The 21,679-nt window shown below is 42.7% G+C and overlaps 1 protein-coding gene across 3 annotated transcripts in view; it reads right to left on the reverse strand.

Moving 5' to 3' along the window:
* GCNT2 (glucosaminyl (N-acetyl) transferase 2 (I blood group)) overlaps positions 1–21,679 on the reverse strand; it is an 81,707-nt gene that overhangs the window by 46,550 nt on the left and 13,478 nt on the right. For 2 of the 3 annotated variants that reach the window (XM_048839828.2, XM_048839827.2), the window contains exons 3-4: positions 10,574–10,643; positions 7,879–9,034 (exon numbers count right to left, since the gene is read on the reverse strand). In XM_048839828.2, the coding sequence (XP_048695785.1) occupies positions 7,879–8,860 (982 nt within the window). In that variant the 5' untranslated portion in view covers positions 8,861–9,034; positions 10,574–10,643. The remainder of the gene's footprint in view (positions 1–7,878; positions 9,035–10,573; positions 10,644–21,679) is intronic. The other variant, XM_075125380.1, reaches the window with a different exon arrangement.

A 21,679-nucleotide genomic window follows, 5' to 3' on the forward strand; every position in this document is an offset into this window, starting at 1 on the left:
AAATTCTACAGGAATCTGGCAGGGGCAGAGATTTGGTTAAATTAACATACCTGTGAGGGAAATTGAGGCAGTTTTCACATGCAGACAAGGCAAGCCACTGCAGTGATGTCTTATAAATAAATACTATCAACAACCCCACTAAGATGCATAGTAACAGGCCAAGTGGTGCCACTTTAATGCTCTCTACATGTCAGTTAGGGTAGTTGGTGGAATGTGGCATTTACAAGTAATCTGTAAAATATTTAATTACTGTGCTATGTCTGCAAAAGGTTAAATATGTGTCCATATGTCTCTTAAAATAGATGCATACAAAAAAGTGTTGTGCCCATTTCCTAGGGATGGGGCTAGGTAACACTTAGACCCCGACTAATTTGGAGTATGCTCAGGAACACCTGGAAGGACTGTGGATAGCCACCTGGTTCATGACATGCATGGTCTAGCTGCCCGAGTATGTACTCGGGGTCCCAGGTGGGCTTGTCATGGCTTCACTGCTATTGTTACTCAGACTACCTAGATCAAAGCTAACTCAGGTATGTCTACATGTGCTGCACTGACTCATCAAATTGCAGTGTAGATGTATCCTTGGTTTGGAGGGGCTAGAAGAAGTTTAGTTCTGCCTGTGTGTGCTGGAGTTGTTACTTGCAGTGTCCCAATAAATCCCTTGGTTTCTATAAGCAAGAATTACAACTGGTGGCAGTGGCTTCAAGATGGCAAAAGCACTTTTGCCTGAGAAGAAATTTCATGCAGATGAAACTGGAATCTGAGTACTGAGCATACTTTGAGCTGTTGGTCTCTGCAAATGAGTGGATGACTTGGAAAGCAGCATAACACCTAGCAATGTTCTTAAATGGTGATGCTGAATCTTATTACCAGTAGCTTCCCAGTGGGGATCATGGGTATTGCAGACAGTATGCAAACACTTATATGACCACTATGAGGGGAACTGGCCCTTTTGAAATCCCAGAAGGAATGGCAAGCCAGGAGGTGGCAGGAAGGGGAACCCCTACAGAGTTACTTGTGTGCATTAAGAAGATAGTTTGAGTGAAGCAGAATGTGCTGTGCCAAATCTGGAACTGGCAATGCAAAGAGGGGTCTATTCCCAGCCATGAGAGAGTTTGTGTGAAAAGTCAATTTATAAACAGTGGAACAAGGGACTTTCGTAACCTTCTGGTGAAGGAGGAAAACATACTAGATAAACTTATGGAACATATAGGCAGAATTTAAAAAGTGAAAGTAGAAATTGAGGTTTCCCTAAAGGTACCTGCTGTTAATTCCCAGGCCCAGGGTGACTTCTTTAGACCAGATACAGCACTGCAAAGAAGTATTACTAGGGAAGTTGCTAAAAAATTGGAGAGGCCCATGTGCAAGCTATTTGCAGTTGTCCCATGGGTCAGATGAGAGAGGTTGTCTCCACCATCTGCAAATGTCATCTGGCCTGGGATCCACTCGGGAAACAAAGGCCACTGGGGATGAAATTGCCCAAGTAGAAGGAAGCCACACCAGGGAAACTAGAAGTTGTTGATGCAGCAGAGTCACCATCAGCAACTATTGGAATGGCCCATGTGAAGAGTTACTCAGATACCTGGTACTGTGTGTCTGGAGTAGACATCAGTGACTGAAAAACCACAATGCCATTTGATTCAGGATCTCAAATAAGGGAAGGAGGGGGCACAACCCTTGGAAGGGGAGGGCTTAGAGCTGCCTCTACCATGCTGAAAAAGTGACAAATGAAATGCTCCCTGTGGTGGCTCAGGATAAAGTTGTGAAGTCAGGTCATCATGCAATAATATCCCTAAAGGTAAAGGCTGCTGCATTGAATCTATAAATATCTATTCAGGATTGCTGTTCAGCAGGACTCTGTTTCAAGCTGGACCAGAGCGGGAGTTCTGGATAAGAGCAATTGACTTACTGACCACAAGGTGCAATTAGTGGAAAAATAAGATTGCGTGGACACTGTCCAGTGTAACTGGTGCCTTGAAGCCTCTCACTGCAGCAGAAGTCAACAGCAGTGAAGCAGCCGAGTCAGTAGAAGAGCTAGGGGTTGACTTGACAGAAGCATCCATCGAAGGCAACAAAGGGAAGCAACTAAACAGCTACTCTTACAGAATGCTGGTATACGCAAAAAGAAAAGGAGTACTTGTGGCACCTTAGAGACTAACCAATTTATTTGAGCATGAGCTTTCGTGAGCCACAGCTCACTTCATCAGATGTGTACCGTGGAAACTGCAGCAGACTTTATATACACACAGAGAATATGAAACAATACCTCCTCCCATCCCACTGTCCTGCTGGTAATAGCTTATCTAAAGTGATCAACAGGTGGGCCATTTCCAGCACAAATCCAGGTTTTCTCACCCTCCACCCCCCCACACAAATTCACTCTCCTGCTGGTGATAGCCCATCCAAAGTGACAACTTGTATGTTCTCCATGAATGTGTCTAGCTGTCTGGGTTTACATAACACTGCCCTCTACTGGATATGAAATCAGACTGAATGCATCCAATGAAGTGAGCTGTAGCTCATGAAAGCTTAATGTTCAAATAAATTTGTTAGTCTCTAAAGTGCTACAAGTCCTCCTTTTCTTTTTGTGAATACAGACTAACACGGCTGCTACTCTGAAACCAGACCTATTCAAGTAATTTGTGAGTTCCACACAGTGAGTATCGTACAACAAGTAGCATGTACCACTCTGAAATTGGCCACTTCTGCCTTTTTGTGTTTAGTCTTATAAACAGCAATGATGACATTCTGATCTATCCCTATACAAACAAATTACAGATTTTCTCTTTTAAGAGTTGTCTGGCAGGTAAAAAAGAATAAACTAAACTACTTCAACTTGTAGAACTTTCATTGTATATAATCTTTTTCAAAGTGTCACTTAATGTTACTTAGCACTTAGTGTTAGTTAAAATGTTTAAGGAACTGAACAAACTTCACGTCAACCATGTGAGTCAGGTAGGCACTGTTGGGCAGACTTTTAAAATTCGGGTGCCTGAAGTTAGGTGTCCCAATTTAAAAATTCAGGGCTTGATGTTGCACTATTTTCTTCCTCATGCAGTCATTTGAACTATGACAACTGGATGTGAAATGTTGTTATGCAGACGTAAATGACCCCACAAGGAACAAAGCAGTGGAAAAGCTGACCTTTTGGCCATTAAATTGTATTTTATATATGAGGAAATGAAGAAAGTGAACTTCACTATCTCTAGGGCTGGTGAAAATAAACATTCTGTTCCATGAAATATTTCCAGGTTTAACTATTTTTGTTCTGGGGAGGGAGACAGACAGACACACACACACACACCCCTCTACCAACAGCCAGTAGTTAGAGCACTGCCTTGATGTGGGAAACTCAGGTTCATGTCCCTGCTCTTTACAAGCTGAGTCTCCAGGTGAGTGCCCTGACCACCAGCCTATGGTCTCTCCAGTTGTGACCATAAATTCAACTGTGGAAAATTTTCAGTTTTGATAAATGAACGAAATTTTTTGACTTTGTCAGAAAACGGACGAGCTCTAATTACTGCTTATGAAAGGAACTCCATTGAACTGATAGGGGATACTGCTTATTTACACTGATGTAAGTGAGACTAGAATTTGGCCCTACGCATCTTATTCATGAATGTTCCTTAGTGTAGCAGAGAATGAGGGAAACAAAGCAGTAATGTACCCCCAGAGGTCTTGAAGAGGGACTTATGAGATCCATGTTTCAGCAACTAGGACACAGTCCTCTCTATAGGAATTTGCCCAGCTGTGATATTTTGACCTACATCTATTTGAAGTTACTGAGCATTTCCTTTTGCACAGCTTTCCTCTCTCCCCAAGCATTACCTGTTGTGAACATGCATGGGTGACTATCATGAGTTCCATCCAGTTGACCTAATCTACATGTTCTGCTGAGGAATACAGCTGCATATACTGACTGATATAGCTGAGGAAAGTCGTCCCACTAGGCCAGAGCAGGTTAAAAAGTTCCCCTGGTCTCATTCCCAAGAGCCAACTGCAATGTGAGTAGTACAGCAAAGAGGAATCTTTGCTCCTTGGAATGGGCAGGATTGTGCAGCTAAAAAGGCTGACTAGAGTTCATGGCCAGATCTGGGCCAAGCTGTTTCCTTAATGTAGTAACTCATTTCACTACAAGATGACCTTTTCTCCCATTCTTCAATGCTTACACACAAAATTCATTGTTACAGGTCACTCACATTAAAATATAATGGTGTCTTTGGGCTGAATTGTTTTAGCCTTTAAAAAACATACATCCCATGGATACTTTTAAGACCTGATTCTCCATTGCCTTGTAATTGTGTACAGTCACTTCCACCTGTGCAAAGTGAGAGTTTAAACTGCAATTCTGATTAGATAGCAATATATTTTGAATGCACTTTTCGCAACTGTAATGACTACTCAAGGTGAACCTAGTGTCATTGACTACACCATCAAAAACTCTGTTCGATTTGTCTTGTTAAGAGGTAATCTTCTGCATTTTAGTATCAGCTGAACACCAGGGTATTCAGGAAATGTCTTCCCCTATGCACAGCATTATACAATTGGTGCATTGGGAAGGGGGGGGTTACTTATAACTATATGCAAAAAGTGACACCTAAGATAGCAGGAAAAAATATTTTAATTATTTTTCCCCTCCCTCATGTAACTTCCTTTGTATGCACTTGACAGTGCTTTGTGGACAGTCAATAGTCAGCTTCACTGTGCAGGGATGTATTGAGATCAGCATTTGTGCAGGCACTTAGGGTCGTCGTCCTCTCATATACAGACATCAGAGCTCAATGTCTGGGTCCTGTAACCAGAGGATGGCCTCTCTATCAAAGGAGGGGAGGTGTTGTAAACCACCTCCAGATGTTGGGTTGGGCACACTTCCAGCACAAGTTACTATTTGTGACGCTGCCCCAGAGTCACACCATGGGGAGAAACCAGGCCAAGCCAGTGCATAGTTGCAGCCACTCTGGATGAGCCAGGAAGTATCCTGTTAAGCCTGACCCTGGTTCAGTGATCAAGTAGACAACTTTTGAGTGCCTTAACTCAACTTAGTAATATCTTCATGTAGTTTTGCATGTGTGTAATAAAAGATATCCTGGAGCAATTCATACAGTGCCAAATTAATTCCTGTGCAGAAGCCCAGCACAAGGTTTGGGTACCATTGCAGTCCCTCCTAAGCTTCAAAACAGGGCTTAAAGAGAGTCTGAAGGGGTGAATAGGTCTTGTACTGGCTCTCTGCACAGAAGCAATATCACCCACAATTTTCCTTGCCATCAGTGTGGTTGAATTGTTGTATAGTGTAAGTCTGAGACAAAAAGTGGCTTCACCGGTCACACTACTTTATGCTTGTTGAAAATCAAATTGTGCAGCAGGGTGGGGTGGCGGGGGATGGAAGTCAAAAGAGAAACCCCACGTACTGCAATAGGCTTAGTTAGCTGAATCTGACCCTCTTGAGCAACAGGGGTCAAAATCATAGAGGTGAAGGGGGGGAGAAAGAGTAAGTACCAGAGAGGGGTAGTAAGGAATCACCAACAAGCTGATGGATTGACATCTACTATTCATTTTACTATCGCCCCAGAAACTGATATAGTATTTATGCCGTTACTGGGGGAGATAGTACCTGAAGCAGAGTGGAAACAGCCAGACTAATCACACAAGATCCTGATGTAGAAAAGTGATAACTTGAGAAAGAGTGCTGGGGTTACAAGTAGGGGGCAGTTGCTGCAACTAAAGCTAATGCCTGTGGTGACTTTGGCACATTTGTGAGTCAAAATAAATATTAGTCAACGACACGCTGCTATTCCCCCCTACCCCCTCCATTAAGACTTTACATTGCAGGTATTTGTGTCACATCATTCTGATTAACAGCAGAACAGCCATCCAGCCAAAGAGAAAAGATTTGGAGGATGAGATAAGAGTTTTCCAAATACCAGGCCCTGAGGGTGGAAGGAGGAATGAACTAAAGCAATAAGGCCCATCTACATTACAAGCCTAACCATGACAGTATGCTGTTGTCTGGCTTGGTCAGAGGCATTATTTTTAGTATATATTATGTTTATTACAGTAGTTGGCCAGGGCCAAACCAAGAATGGGTGCCCATTGTGCTAGGCTCTCTCCAAACACACAGTAACAGAGAGTCCCTGCCCTTCCGTGTTCTACCATGGTTTTGGATTTGTAGTGTGGACAGGACATTATCACAGAACCTTGTTAGAGAAACATGTAAGATCATTACCTAGACTGTAGTGTTAGGATATAGATATGCAGGCCTGTCTGTAAAGGCCTATACTCTAAGAATGTAGGTGTATTCTTATCACTTAGCTAGTTATAGAGGTATAAAAGAAAGAATTAAAATCACTGTCTGCCGGCGTAAGGGCCTTCTCTTACCGTGACAGTCAGAGGCCCTGTTCTTAGGCTAAGGCCTTTGGCTAAGCAGCGGAGGCAGCCATAAGCTGGGAAGGTCACATCCTTACATTCCAAACTAGTCACATTGAAATAAGGTGCTATTGCGCTGTTAGGAATACAACCCTGTCCTGATAAGGCCTATCACCTCTAGAGAAAGGGAAGTGCCTAGAAGATGTAAAAGGAAACTTAGTTTGATAGCATCCTGTTCAGTAAGAACTCACATCAATAGACACAGCTGGGAAACTCTTATGTCTTTATAGATGTAGTTGTGAAATCCTCCCTTCTGTATTGTTTTGTCATTATAGTTCCCTCTTTGCTATTGTTTATCTGCATGGTCTCTGTCTGGTTCTGTAATTGTTTCTGTCTGCTGTATAATTAATTTTGCTGGGTGTAAACTAATTAAGGCGGTGGGATATAATTGGTTAAACAATCATGTTACAATATGTTAGGATTGGTTAGTTAAATTTCAGGAAAATGATTGGTTAAGGTATAGCTAAGCAGAATTCAAGTTTTACTATATAGTCTGCAGTCAATCAGGAAGTAAGGTGGGGATGGGAACAGGGGATGGTCGTGGGGAAATTGGAATCATGTTTTGCTAATGGGGGGGAATGGGAACAGGGATACAGGTAAGGCTTTGTGGCTTCAGAGTTGGGAAGGGGGACACTAAGGAAGGAAACTGGAATCATGCTTGTTGGAAGTTCATCCCAATAAACATTGAATTGTTTGCACCTTTGGACTTCGGGTATTGTTGCTCTCTGTTCATGCGAGAAGGACCAGGGAAGTAAGCGGGTGAAGGAATAAGCCCCTAACATGTAACATGATTCCTTTAATACAGTTCTGTAACCATGTTGTCCCATCTACACTACAAACAAAAAGAGTGATAGAAAACAGTTTCCCCTCACAGTAACAGGCATCAGTGATTGACAAGAATGAAAAAAAAAACCCCAAAACCAAACCACAAAAAAAAGACCATTACTTAATTTGCTTATTGCCAAAAAACTGACTTCCCCCCACAAAAGAGTGAGGAGCATTTTGCAAACCTGTGTTTAGGTAATCTGATGTTAGAATCAAATTTAGGCCCCTAATTTGCTATCAGATACGCACAGCAGTACACTTAATGCCTGCATAGAGGCCCTACTGAAGCCAATGAGGTCTGCCTACACTGATCCAATTGCAGGATGGGGGCAATGATTATGATTAATAAGTGACTAGGATATGTACTTAATGAAATATGTTTTATATTGGCTTCATCTCTAACATGTGAGCCATCCCAATTAACATTGCTTCCTTCTTTTTATACATAACACACACCTTTATATAAATCATCTATTTACGACTGCCTAGAAGTAAAGTTCTCGCCCCCCATTTATAATTAAATAATAGAAAATAAAACGATCCACTTTGTTTGCCGTACAGTAGACCTGTTAGGCAGAAGGATTACATAGGTTAATAGAGAGTACATAGTGGGAAAAAAGTCATACATACCTGGTATCGAATTGAGTGTCACCCAGAAATGTTCATCTGGACTATAGGTGTCCTTGGACCATGCAAGTAAATCAATGGCACGCTGGTCTCTGAGAACAAACTCGGTAAAGTCCCTTGTGACCGCAATATAAGCAGAGCCAAAGTAGATGATCAGATTGTGTGGAGGTGGTGCTTTTCGTACAAAGGTCCGCAGCATGAAAGAAGTGAAACTATATATTTGTTCCCTGTGGATATATTTGGTCCTTCTGAGAATATGGGCAGGAGGCAGACGTCCAGGAGTGATGTTTTTCCCTTTAAATTTTTTCAGATACTGAACTATTTCCTTGTTGGTTTTCAAGGGGAAATCTTGTCCACATGTGTTGAGAAGGTACTTCCACCGAACTCCTGATTCCAGCAGGTCTTTCATGCAGTTCAAATCTGCCTGAAGTCTGGATATTCCAGCATATACCACTAGCTCCATTTTAGAGGCAAGAAAAGCATTGGGAAAACAGTTCAATAACTTCTCCACATCTTGCTTAAACTGAGCAGTTGCTTTCCTATCCACATGGATACAGTAAACGTTTTGGGGCATATAAATAGCCCTGAAAAGTCTTTCAAAAGTATCAAGTTCCTTATGAAGGGTTATGATATAAGCCAAAGGAAAGGCAGCTTCTTCTGCCGAGAGAGGGCTGGTTATATAGTGATTTTGAATTAAGTATTTGGTGCAACTGGTTCTCCCAAATGACATTTTTAATGTGTTTTCTTGTACAAAAAATGCCTTCTCTTTAATAAGTGCATTACAGGCTTCTGCTAAGATAGAACTCCCTGAGAGGTTCAACTTCCGAAGGTTTTTTTGCTCAGGTGAACTAATAGTATAAAGAACTAATGAAACTGAAATACTAAGAACAAGCACAACAAGAAAGCAAAATATCCGTGAATTCATTATTACTTTTAAAAAGTTTTCCCCGCTTAAAATATTGTAAAAGAACAGAGTACAAAACATAAATCATCCACCAACTCGCTCTATCGGCTGCCTCCGTACAGAGCTGAAGAGGATGTTGTTCATTCTGATGCTTGCTATGTGACTATTTCCTTTACTGTCCTTAACATCTGTAACCATCATCTTGCTGAAAAGGGTCTCAATGGGCTTGTAGATTGAAAACTCTTGTACTGCATTCTAAGATTTAAACATATATAATTCCAGTTAGTGGTTTGGTAAAGAGAATACAGGTTTAAACATTTTGGAATGCCCATGTCTGATCACCATTTACCCACTGACTTTTTTTTTTTTTTAGAAACTTCTCTATCATTTCCGTATCATAACCATCATCCACACAGACTACAAGTGTCAATAATTAATTTGCACTCCTGTTAGCAGAATCAGCAGAGGCTGCCAGCGACTGAATAGAGACTGGGAGTGGCTGGGTCATTACACAAATTGAATCTATTTCCCCATGTTTAGTATCCTCACACCTTCTTGTCAACTGTCTGAAATGGGCCATCTTGATTATCACTACAAAAGTTTTTTTTCCTCCTGCTGATAATACCTCATCTTAACTAATTAGCCTCTCTCAGTTTGTATGGCAACTTCCAACTTATCTGTATGTGTATATCTATATATATATCTTCTTACAATATGTTCCATTCTATGCATCTGATGAAGTGAGCTGTAGCTCATGAAAGCTTATGCTCTAATAAATTTGTTAATCTCTAAGGTGCCACAAGTACTCCTGTTCTTTTTGTGGATACAGACTAACACAGCTGCTACTCTGAAATCTGATCCCTAGAAGCGGCTGTTCAAGGTTAGAAATATTTGTGGAACAATTGGGGGAGAGTTTATCTATTCTGTGCTCAAATAAAGGACTTAGTTATAGCAAATAAAGGCTGTCTCTACAGCTGCTGGTCTGGCACTTTTCATGAGCATTTAATCCGCTCCATTAAAGCAGTTATTAACATTGCTGCTACCTCTGCAATGGGGAGAGCAAGCATGCTTCTTTTGGCTCCTCAGTGGAGTTTGCTTTTTGAGACCCACCCTGGGCCTTGTGGTCTCTTGGTTTTCCGATTGTACTTTAGAGCTGCCCAGAAAACAGAATTCCCTATGGAATTTGTTGAATTTTTAAAAAATAATTGTCCTGAAATGGGACAAAAAGGAGAAGATTTGAAATTTTTCACAAGAGGAAAATTTTTAAAATAATTAGTTTTGGGGGAACCAAAACAGAATTTGTAGTTTACTTCCTAGCTTCTCGGGGAGTCAGGCTGACAAGGTAGGCAGGGAGCCAGGGGACCTGGGCAGCCCATCAGGCCAGCTTCCAGAGAGCTGCAGGTCCCAGGAGCCTTGCAACTCATCAGACCGGCTGCCAGGGAGCTGTGTTTTCATGAACATTTCAATTTCATGGATCCAATATTGTCTAATGAAAAATTTTGACTGTACTTTGCTTTAATCTTCACTGGTAGCATGAAGAAATGTTCTACTGTAATCCAAGTCCAATGTGGTATGTTACACCTGGATGTGACATTATATGCGACAAGTAGTGAAGGAACAAAAACTCTTCAACACAGTGTCCACTAAAGTCTTATTCTTAGCTGTCTCTCTGCTGTTCCCCAGGTTCTCATCAGTCACCATTAACAACTCCATCTGTTCCTCCACCTTGTCTCTCTTGCAACTCCAAGCCAGTAATAACCAGACCACCCAAAAAGAAGAAAACCACAAGCCTACCTGGATGAGAGAGCATACAGACACACACCCTGGCACAATGCAGCAGGGATCCACCAACACTCCAAACAAACTGGAGGAAAGATAAAACAGCACATCAGTGAAAATGCCAGCTCAGGCCATGTGATCCAATAATAGTTACAAATAATCCAGATGTCAGGTCTTCTCAAGGCTAGAAAACACCATTTAAACAAATATCAGAGACCAGACAAAACATTTCCTGCTCTGCTGCCATCTCGATACACCTTTGTGCTTCAGGAAAGTAATTTCCTAACGAGAGGTAGTAGTTTTTGTTATTTGTGAATTCCTAATAGACCCAGAGATTTAAACAAAAAAGAGAGCAACTAAGTGACCCCTTTAGTTGCTAGCCAAGCACATTTTGTAAAGCAAGCATTCCTGTTACAGAGGCACACACTCGCTCTCTCTCTGAATAGCCACAGCATTTACAATAGTGATGTGTGCTTATCTTAGTACAGATCTGTACAAACAACCCACCATCAGACATTGCAGTGCAAACAGAACTGTGTCATCTAACTCATCCTCCAGTAGTACTCCGGCTTTAGGGAAAGTAGGCTATTGCAACCTTTTTTTCATTTAAAGTTAATTTAGTGATGTTATATTACACCATTGAGGGTTCGGCTCTGATGCCTACAGTCTCAAGTTCAACAGAGTTAACTCTGCTTGTTTTAGATCTAGAGTCATAGGAACACATGAAACCGTGAGCAAGTAACACAACCATAAGAACAAGGTCCACTATCTTTTATCAGTTTTATTAAAGTTACTAACAAAGTTACAAATATCACAGCATATACAGCTCCTAAATATATCCATGAACCAGTTATAACTACAGACGTACTCACATCCTCCTAGATAGGGTTAGAGTCTGCTGGCTCTCTCATAGATTGACCATCAGTAAAGGGATGGTTCCTGCTGGAGTTCTCCCATAGGAAGCTCAATTTTCCCACTCTGGGCACCCCTTTTTATAATGTGATTCTGCCTATACCTACATTCTGCTCATGCACATGAAAGTGTCAGTGCTCTTTTTCCTTATTGGTCTGATGTCCCCTAGAAACATAAGGGATCCTGATTTCGATCAATCATGTAGGTTCTCTTTTATTCTCATCAGCACTGATGCACAACTCGCATCCTGTGCTTAAGACACATGTTGGAGACAGATGTGCCTCTAGAGCATTTTTATTATTTAAAACATTAAAATGAATCTTCTGGCTAATTTTTCACAATATTACCACTTGGTACCTCTTTTCCGATAATCTTAGGACATCAGGTTATTCTTCAGGCACTTTCTTATGCCAGAATTTCTTGTTTTCAAAGCCTAAAATAGCTAAGCTAAAATTTTGCAGGCCTCATCCTACAGGTCTTGCATTTCAGCCTTTCTTACTTAGATAGCTAATACATGATTCCCTCTAAATACTGATCAATCTTAGACTTCTATAATCCTACAACTTAACTCTATTCAACATGCAATGATGTAATATTACATTATATTAATTAATCATAACATCACACAATAAATGGATAATAAACTAAAATCACTGGCTACACTGTAATTAAAAACCAGTTATCATAGAGCAGTATTTCTCAACTGTGGCCACCAGGGGCTTTTCTTGCTGCCACAGGCTCCTGGGCAGTGATTAGGGGCAGGGAGGGAAGCAGCAGCCCTTTCCCCAGGGCTACCAGCAGGGGTTGGGCCCTGCCCCTCTCTGGAGCCAGAAATGCTAGAGGAGCAGGCAGCCCGTGTGAGTTCCCCACCTTCCTAGGGCCGGTGGAGCTTGGACTTCTGGCTTTAGCCCTGGGGTGGCAGGTGGCGGATGGCAGGCTACAGCCATAGGGTGGTGGGCTCTTCAGTCCTGCATCTTAAATCTCCATCTGACGCAGAACCGCGTTCAGAAGCACAGGCTCCTGGACCCAGCTGGCGGGGGCGGGGATAGTTTTTGGGTCTGAGCTGAGGGAGCTTGTTAACATAATTCCAAACACAGAAGAGAAATCCTCACCCCATGTCAGGCTGGTTCTGGCTAGTTTAATAGGTTGATTAGCTTGTGCTGTCACTAATTATTGCTACACCCTTTCAGCCTAAAATAGCAGAAGAGCCTCCTTGAAAAACTAAATACTCCTTCTGGCTCTTCCCTCTTAATCCCAAAGCTGTCTTCAAAATAATGACTGGAGATTGATCACTGGCTGGATTTCTTCTGCAGCAAAGGCAGACTTTGAAATGCAGAAACTAGAAGTGCTCCCCGCTGAAATGCTAGTTAAACAGTCGCTGCCCAGCAACTAGTGCAACCCAAATCATGACATTAATGCTCATATAAGCCATTGGCTGCTTTGGCTCATATGCCTCTTCCCCTGTATTCCAATCTCACTTCACTAGTTGCTTGCCTGGATAGGGTGGCAGAAACATTATTACAAAGAAAACAAACTCAAGTCCCTTTATATTTTAAAGTAATTAACCACTGGAACAATATAGCCAGGGTTCTGGTGGATTCTCCCTCGCTGCCCATTGTTAAATCAAGACAGGATGTTTTTCTAAAAGCTCTGCGGTAGCAATGATTTGGGGACACATCTCTAGGCTGGTTTAGAGGAGGGCAGACGAGATTATATCTCTATGATCCCTTCTGACCTTGGAATTTATTAATTATTCTGGTTTCTCCACTTTCTGGGGGGGGGTCAGACACATGGAGTGAGTCTGATCTTCCTGGGAGAAAGCAAGAATTACACTGATGCCCAACGTGCAGGCAGAGCTGGGGCTGTGGACTAAAAGCGAGCACGTGAATTCACATCGCAGCTTGCTTTGCCTTCCCCGGCACCTGTGGAATGCAACAGGCACTGAGCTCCAGGTCCCCTTTCAACACAAAGGGGAGAAGTGTGGGTTGGGGGGGACCGCAGCTGTTGATCAGAGCGATCACATGTCAATCAAGTTTCCCATCTATAGCGAAGGGGTGATCGCAGTGGTGCAGGGGGATACCGGAAAGGGATTTCTGTGAGTCCAATGGATGTAAAATCAGCTGTACACTAACACTGATGGCTCCCACCCCCGAAGGGCCCCCACCAGTCTGTGCTGGTATCCAAAGGAGAGAGCAGGGGGTGAAGAGGAGCGAGCCAAGCCGGGGACCCTTTGGTGCCTGGGCCAGCGCCATGGTAAACCCAGTACTGGCTCTGGTCCCCAGCTGCAGAGCTTAAGCCTGGACCCACTGACCCTCACTGCCTCCCCCAACCCCCCATCCATCTCCCTGGCCCCCAATGCCTTGCTACCCACCTCCCCATCCAGGGCCTAGCTTGCCGGGCTTTGTAAATTTTCTGTGAAAAGTGATATTTGTATGTTTGTTAATATCACTTTTCACTGCCTCCCAGATAGCTAGCAAGACTGCTGCTGTGAAAAATGATATTAACAAACATACATATATCACTTTTCATAGCAGCAGACTTACTAGCTAGCAAGTCTTTAAAAAAGCAAAAGAAACAACAACAACAACAAACAACATGCAAAGCACCTTATTTTTGTTTCTATTCTGTTTAGGCCCAGTAAAGAATAGAGACAACTGTACGTTATTTGTATTATTGAGTTTTCAAAAAACCCAAACCCTTACATAAATAAATGACAATGATTTGGATGTGTATATGTGCATATTTATTTGTTTTTCCTAAAGTTGAGTATTTTAGGAAAAATTGTAGAGCAGCCACCAGCAAGAGTTGGTGGCCACACTCCGAGGTCACCAAAAAAATTGTTGTGAGAACCCCTGAAGGACCCGTTAGTGCTGATGCAAGGGCCAGCTGGCTTCCATTTTAAAAACTTATCATATTTGACTGGAGTTTATAAATTACTGTTGTACTAGAATCATGAAAAAAGAGCCTTGTTTTATTGTTTTGTTTGTTTAATTATTATTTGCCTTGTGGTCGCAACCAACGTAACTGATCTGAATTAAAGACTTCATTTTACAAATATAAATGCATGTGTTTAACTTTGTGAACATGAGTCCAATGAGAGTATTTACATGCGCAAAGCTAAGCATGTGTTTGTGGGATCAGGGTTCACGAGACTCGTTCAAAGGGGAATACCAGGTTTAATCATCTATTAAAGATGAACATTGTAAACTACACGTATTGATGAGCTCAAAATTAAATTCTAGGTCATTGGGGGAAAATATATCTAAACTCAGTTGCCTATGTAACCTGGGAAAGGAGTGGCCATTGTCCACGATAAATGTTACTATATCTCCAAGCTGTAATAAAAGAAAAAAAAATCTTGCTTACTTACCTAGGGTTAGCTTATGGCTTTGGCACAAACCCTGTATAGAAGGTGCTGGAAAGCAACCACACGTGGAATAAATTATGTCTCCTGGAAGTATTAACTTCAGAAATGTAGGGCTAGAGAGGACCTTGGGAAGTCATTGAGTCCAGACCCCTGCGCTGAGACAGGAACAAGTATACCTACGCCGTCCCTGTCAGGGGTTTCTCCAGCCTGTTCTTAAAAACTGCCAATAATAGGGATTCCACAGCCTGCCTTGAAAACCTAATCTACAATTTAACTACCTGCATGATATAAAGTTTTTCTTAATACCTAACCTAAATCTCCCTTGCTGCAGATTAAGCCAATCACATCTTGTTCTCCCTTCAGCGGACGTGGAGAACAATTGATCACCGTCCTATTTATAACAGCCCTTAACATATTTAAAGACTGTTATCAGGTCCCACCTCGGTCTTCTTTTCATGCCCAGTTCTTTTAACCTTTCCTCATAGGTCAGGTTTTCTAAACCTTGTATCACTTGTGTTGCTCTCCTTGGGATTCTCTCCAGTTTGTCCACCTCTTTCCTAAAGTGTGGTGCCCAGAATTGGACACCGTACTCAAGATGAGGCCTCACCAATGCTGAGTAGAGCAAGATAATTACCTCCCATGCCTTACTTACGACACTCCTGTTAATATATCCAGAATGATATTAGCCCTTTTTGCTACTGAATCACAGTGTTGACTCATATTCAATATGAGATCCAGTATAACCCCGCAGATCTTCTTCAGCAGTAATACTGCCTAGCCAGTTATTCCCCATTTTGTAGTTGGGCATTTGATTTTTCTTTCGTAAGTGGAGTACTGTGCATTTGTCTTTTTGAATTTCATCTTGTTGAGTTCAGACCAATTCTCCAGTTTACCAAGGTGATTTTTAATTCTGATCCTGCCCTCCAATGTGCTTGCATCACCTCCCAGCTTGGTGTCATCCACAAATTTTATAAGCGTACTCTTCACTCTATTATCCAGGTCATTAATAAAAATATTGAATAGTACTGGACCCAGGGCTGGCCCCTGCAGGATCCCACTAGATACGCCCTCTCAGTTGGACAGCGAACAATTGATAACTATCATTCAACCAGTTTTGCACCCATCTTATAGTAATTTGATCTAGACCACATTTCTCTAGTTTGATTATGAGCAAAGCCGGGTTTACAATGGCTCCAGTGGCTCCATGGAGCTGGGTCCATGCTCACAAGGGGCCCCAGCCTGCTCCGCTTGCACTGCGCCCCAAGGTCCCGTTGTGTTGGGGCACTAGGGAGTGGGGGTTTAATGTGGGAGGTGCTGGGCAGTTGTGGGGCTGTGGGCAGGGGTGGTGTTTGTGCAGGGTGTCTTGCATTTGTGGGTGGGTCTGGGGGGGCGCCGGGCATAGTGGGTCTGGGGTGGCTCTGGCCATAGGGAGTTGGGGGGTGTTGGGTGGGGTGGCTGTGTGGTGTGGCATTGTCCTGCCCCTGAGGGGAAGAGGCATGCTGGCCACACAGGGCCGGGCAGGCCACTATGCGTCTGGCAACTGTCGGTTTGTAAATAGTGCCCTTGCATTGGGCGGAGCGGAGCCGGCCCTGCCACGCCATGCCCCATTGCCTCTGGGTGTCCCCTCGCTCTGGGGACTGACCTCCCCGCACCATGCTCCATTACCTCCATGGGGGCCCACAAATGTGTTTGGCACCGGGCCCACAAAAGGTTAATCCGGCCCTGATTATGAGAATGCTATAGCATATCTAGTGCTTCCTCCTATCCACTATGCTTGTCAAAGAAGGAAATTAAGTTGTTTTGGCATGATTTGTTCTTGAGAAACCCATGCTGGCTATTTCTTATAATGCTATTATCCTCTAGGTATGTGCAAATTGATTTTTTAAATAATTTGTTCCAATGTCTTTCCAGGTATCGAAATTAGGTTGACTGGTCTATAATTCCCCAAGGCCTTTTTGTTCCCCCTTTTAAAGATAGTTACTATGTTTGCCCTTCTCCAGTCCTCTGGGACCTCACCCATCCTCTATAAGTTCTTGAAGATAATTGCTAATGGTTCCGAGATTGCTTCAGCTAGTTCCTTAAGTACCCTAGGTTGATTTTCCTCAGGGCCTGCTGATCTGAATATATCTAATTTATCTAAATATTATTTAACCTGTTATTTCCCTATATTGGCTTGCATTTCTTCTCCGCTTTTGCTAATATTAATTGTGTTGAATATCTGGTCACCGTTAACCTTTTCAGTGAAGACTGAAGCAAAATAGACATTAAACACCTTAGCCTTGTTAATGTCATCAGTTATTAGCTCTCCTTCCCTGCTAAGTAGAGGACCTACACTTTCCTTTGTCTTTCTCTTTTTTCGTGCTCCATCCATTGAGCCAAAGCCGTAAAGAAAGCGAGTATGATACTAGGCCATGATTCAGGACAGTACTTAAGAACATGCCTAACTTTAAGCTTGTGGGTCATCCCAACGATTTCAGTGAAACTTTTTGCATTTAAAGTGAGGCATAGGCTTAAGCACCTTGCTAAATCTCAGTCTCTGCTTGCATCACATTTATATGGCATAAGTCCAAAGATGATATTTATCTGTATTTCAGATCATGGCATGTGCTTGCCAGATAGAGAGGAAGATAAGCTCCCTATCCCAAAGTGTGCAATTTCAGAAGAACAGCCAGTTAAAGAAGGAGGGGAAGGGATGCATCATACAAGCAAAATGATTAGGGTGATGATGGGCACATGTTTCCTTAGTTATGTATGGGGGGGTTAGTTTTTCAGGCAAAGATGCTAAATTTGTGTGTCTCCAGCATCCCTCCATAATTCAACCCCCCTTGTGGTCCTCCCACCCAAATCCAAGCATCATTTCTGGTGTCCACATGCTCCTCACACCAACATTTCAGCCTCTCTCTCCACACAAAGAAGTAGTTTACTCATAAGACAATAAATTAAACAGATAATATGCTGCCCACTGTCTGAAGCACTGAGTAGACCACACTTCATCTAACCTCTTCTTCTTATCACATACTGACCTAAAAGTTGATTAAATCTCTTTGAGACTTTCTTAGGTCCATCCCATGTTAGACACACCTTCTTCCAGCTCCTTGTATACAGTGCATAACAAAGCAGCTTCCCTACTGGTCTCAGTAACAACCTGTTGCTCATGCATTAGTATGCAATACATTATATATGTGTTTGATTTGGGTTTGTGAACAATATAAAACCAAAATATTCAGTATGTTCTTGATGAATTAACAGGTATTTATGGCTACTCTTAACCCCATCCATAGTATACACTGTATAGTTCTGGACATAATGTACTGTGGCTCATTTATGCATAGAAAGAAAGTCGATGGTTAATATATGAGACCAAAAGTCACAACTAACTTGGAAACCAAAAAAGATTCAGAATCCTACCTGGCTGCAGCACAGGTCTGAGACAGAGAACAGAGCACAGACAGGGATGGGGCTAGGAATGAAAACTGAGTGACTGACCTGAGCAGATCACTGAATTAATAGAATTATTTCCTCCTTCTTTTCTCACTCCTCCATCCAGTTTCATTCCTTTGGCTTCCCACTTAATCTCTGCATCAGTTGCTTCTTGTATTAGTGAAAAAGGGTAAGGCCTTTTTTGTTCTCCATCAGGAGAAGTTCTGGCTAGGTAAATAAAAGCAGAAGCGAAACTCCTGCTCCTTTTGAAACCACAGTACACACTCAGCGGCCTAAAACAGGTCATGCCATTTCAGGTTTTGGACACACCTCAAAGAGAGAAACACAAGTGAGCATATCCAAAAGGCATTTTGGGTGTGCATCTGCAAATGTATTCTTGGTAGGGAAGTCATCAGCTTCAAATACTTATATAAAATAGTTATAATATATAAGTAAAGCACTTGATGCCAATGGTTGTAATTGAAGAAAGGGAACAATTAACTTTCCTCAGCATGGAGGTACTATATAAACTTAGAAATATAGCTCAAAATGTTCTTACCTCAATGCCTAAATGTAGGCTTCTTGCAATAAATTGATGTATTCTGTAAGACTTGTGGTAACATGCTCTGGAACTTCAATAAGAACACACATACAAAATTAAAACTGAACTCTGAAACTGCACCTGCTTATGCTTTCTGGGCCTGATTCTGATTTCATGTACGCTTGTTTAGTACCCTTGCCTTCCGTGGAATTACTGCCTGTGCAAGTGAGACACCCTCTTTAGGGATCTGATTCTACACCCTGTAAGATCAATGGCAAAATCTTAATTTCTGTGGGAGCAGGAGCAGACCTTAAATATGCTTCCATTCATACAGACACCTGTGTGGGAGGTCAGAGTGTTCTGAGTGCAATTCCAGAGGCCTGGCCTGGGAAACTGAGAGTTTAATTTGGGAATTTGGCCTTGAGCCTGGAGGTTGTCTCAACTCAGGTAGGAGTTTGTCATTCAGGTCACACAAACAATATCCAGAAACCTGGTGGTGAAAGGAGATTGTGCAAGAAGGACTTGGATTGTTTTATAAGCCTCAGGGAAAGGAGGGCTGGAATATTGGATTGCCCAACTCCTCCTTGTTTCTGTGCAATAAAGGAGAGGTGGTTTCTGGAGGCCCCCTATCACCCATGAAGATATACTGGGGGAATACTTTATGATGATCCATCTGCCTATGCTGTGGTGTAGAGCTCTGTTTTAGACAAGATTCAATAAGCAAATTCCTTTTTTGTACTTTTTCATAGGCTTTTCCTCTTCATGGCAAGCGTTTTCCTTCTGTACTTAGAACATGTGGCTAGATCTTTGGTCCTGCTTCTAGTTGCTTTGCACTGTTCAGACAACACAAAGGCAGCTGGAAAGCTGCGCTAATGTGGTACTGTGATAGTCTGTACCATTCTGTTCACCCCTTGTTGAGGATAGTAGTGTAAGGGCCCTACTGTCAATCAAATGTTAATCCTGCCCCTTGACCCCTTAAGCAGCGCCCACTTATCACTGGAAGTCCTGCCCCATGGGGATATTACTTCCAGTGTCAAGGCAGACACATGACTGGAAGCAAGGTGTGTCATGTGACCATGTGTCCTCCCACCACCCTCTACCATTCAGGATGGATTTCACCCCTGTAGGACCACCTCAAGAGCAGATTTGACCAATTGGGGAGTTCCAGAGTGGGGTGACCCGTCCGGAAGTGGGTCATGTGACCCCTCTAACAACTCCTCCCTCTACTCTCAACCAATTCTGATGGGTTTTGGCTGCAGAGGACTGCCCTGAGAGCAGATTTGACCAAAATAGGGCAGGTTCTGGGATGGGATGAACCGCCCAGAAGAGGGTCGTGTGACCCCTCTAAGAACTTCTCCCACCACCCTCTGCCAATCAGAGTGCAGCACCATCACCCCAGAAGTCCCAGTGTCGGGCAGAAGAGGCCATCCCTTACCAAGAACGTATGTTTTAGAAATTGTGGAAAGGCTGAGAGGAAACATGGACTCCTTCACCGCCCTGTGAGATCTTTGGACTTTGTTTTAGCCCCAAGCACCTTTGGACTTGTGTGGAGAAAGCGCTACATCAGCGACACTTCCGACGAGGGCGCTTTGACTCAACCATTGATGGATACGTCGGAACCTGACCCCGAAACCCAAACCCTCATGAGGCACCCTGATGAGTGTGACAACCTCTCATCATCCACCCCCCTGGAGGTGGAAGGCGATCATGGCTTGGGGGAGTCACCGGCGGACAAGGTGAACATCACTTAGGTAAATGAATGATTAAGAAGTGACGTTTGAGGATGGGGTGTATTAGGGTTAGGAACTGACCCGGGATTGAGTAAATCTAAAAACAAGCAGTGGGGTGCTTACACTGTTTCTTTTCTGAAAATCTTTCAACAGCTTGACAATGCCTTTCTAGAGGCCTTTGAGAACTTATACATTGCTAGCCCTGTGAGAGTAAATATATCATGCATCAGCTGTTTTTGCTCATGTCTGAGACACAGATCTCAAGAGGAAAATCCGGAAAAGGACAAAATGGAAGAATGAACCAGCTCAGACTCCCTCATGGTAGGGGTCATGGCATCCATTTTCACAGGCAGCTGTAAAAGATCGTGTTAAACCAGGCTATTAATAAAACTTATTTAAAGTGTCAATATGAATGCGTCCCCCTCCATACTCGTGTTAGTAAAAGACGGTACCAGTAACAGTCATGTCTACACAGATGGCTCTGTTAAAGAAAACATATTACACCCCCGGGGAAGTTGGGAGCTTCAGTGGGGTGACCTCTGACAGTGCATAGTGCTCTACAATGTTAGCACTGCGTATGAACCCAAGTCCTGCAGTGATACTTGAGTTCACAACTTTCTAGCCCAGAAGTGAGGTTGTTGTGTGTCCAAAGAATGAATACTTAACCAGGTGATGGTCCATTTGATTTTGTTGACACCTGACTGAGGCATCAGCTAACCTTTTGTCGCTGGGGAACCGGTTTGTGACTGATCCCCAGACTTGGAACATGTCTTAGTCATATCATACAATAGAATCTTATAATTGTATGTGCAATGTTGCCACACACATATTTTACCAGGACAATAATGGTCAGCAAATTATGAGTTTTCAAATGACACCGCACAAGGCATACTTTGTATGAAATTCATCATAGACCTGTAAAAGGCATGAATATAGGGGTACAGACTGCAACAGGAGGTCAGTATCATTATTTCTATTTTACAAATGGGGAAATTGAGGCACAGAGAGGGAAAGAGACTTGCCTGAGGTCACTCTGTAGGCCAGTGGCAGAGTCAGGAATAGAATCCACATATCCTGATCCAGTACTCTATCCATTAGGCCACACTGAGTCTCATAAAGAGCTAGCTGTTCCACATGAAGAAATGTGACCT

The sequence above is a fragment of the Caretta caretta genome, chromosome 2, assembly GCF_965140235.1.
Source record: "Caretta caretta isolate rCarCar2 chromosome 2, rCarCar1.hap1, whole genome shotgun sequence".
Taxonomy (NCBI): domain Eukaryota; kingdom Metazoa; phylum Chordata; order Testudines; family Cheloniidae; genus Caretta; species Caretta caretta.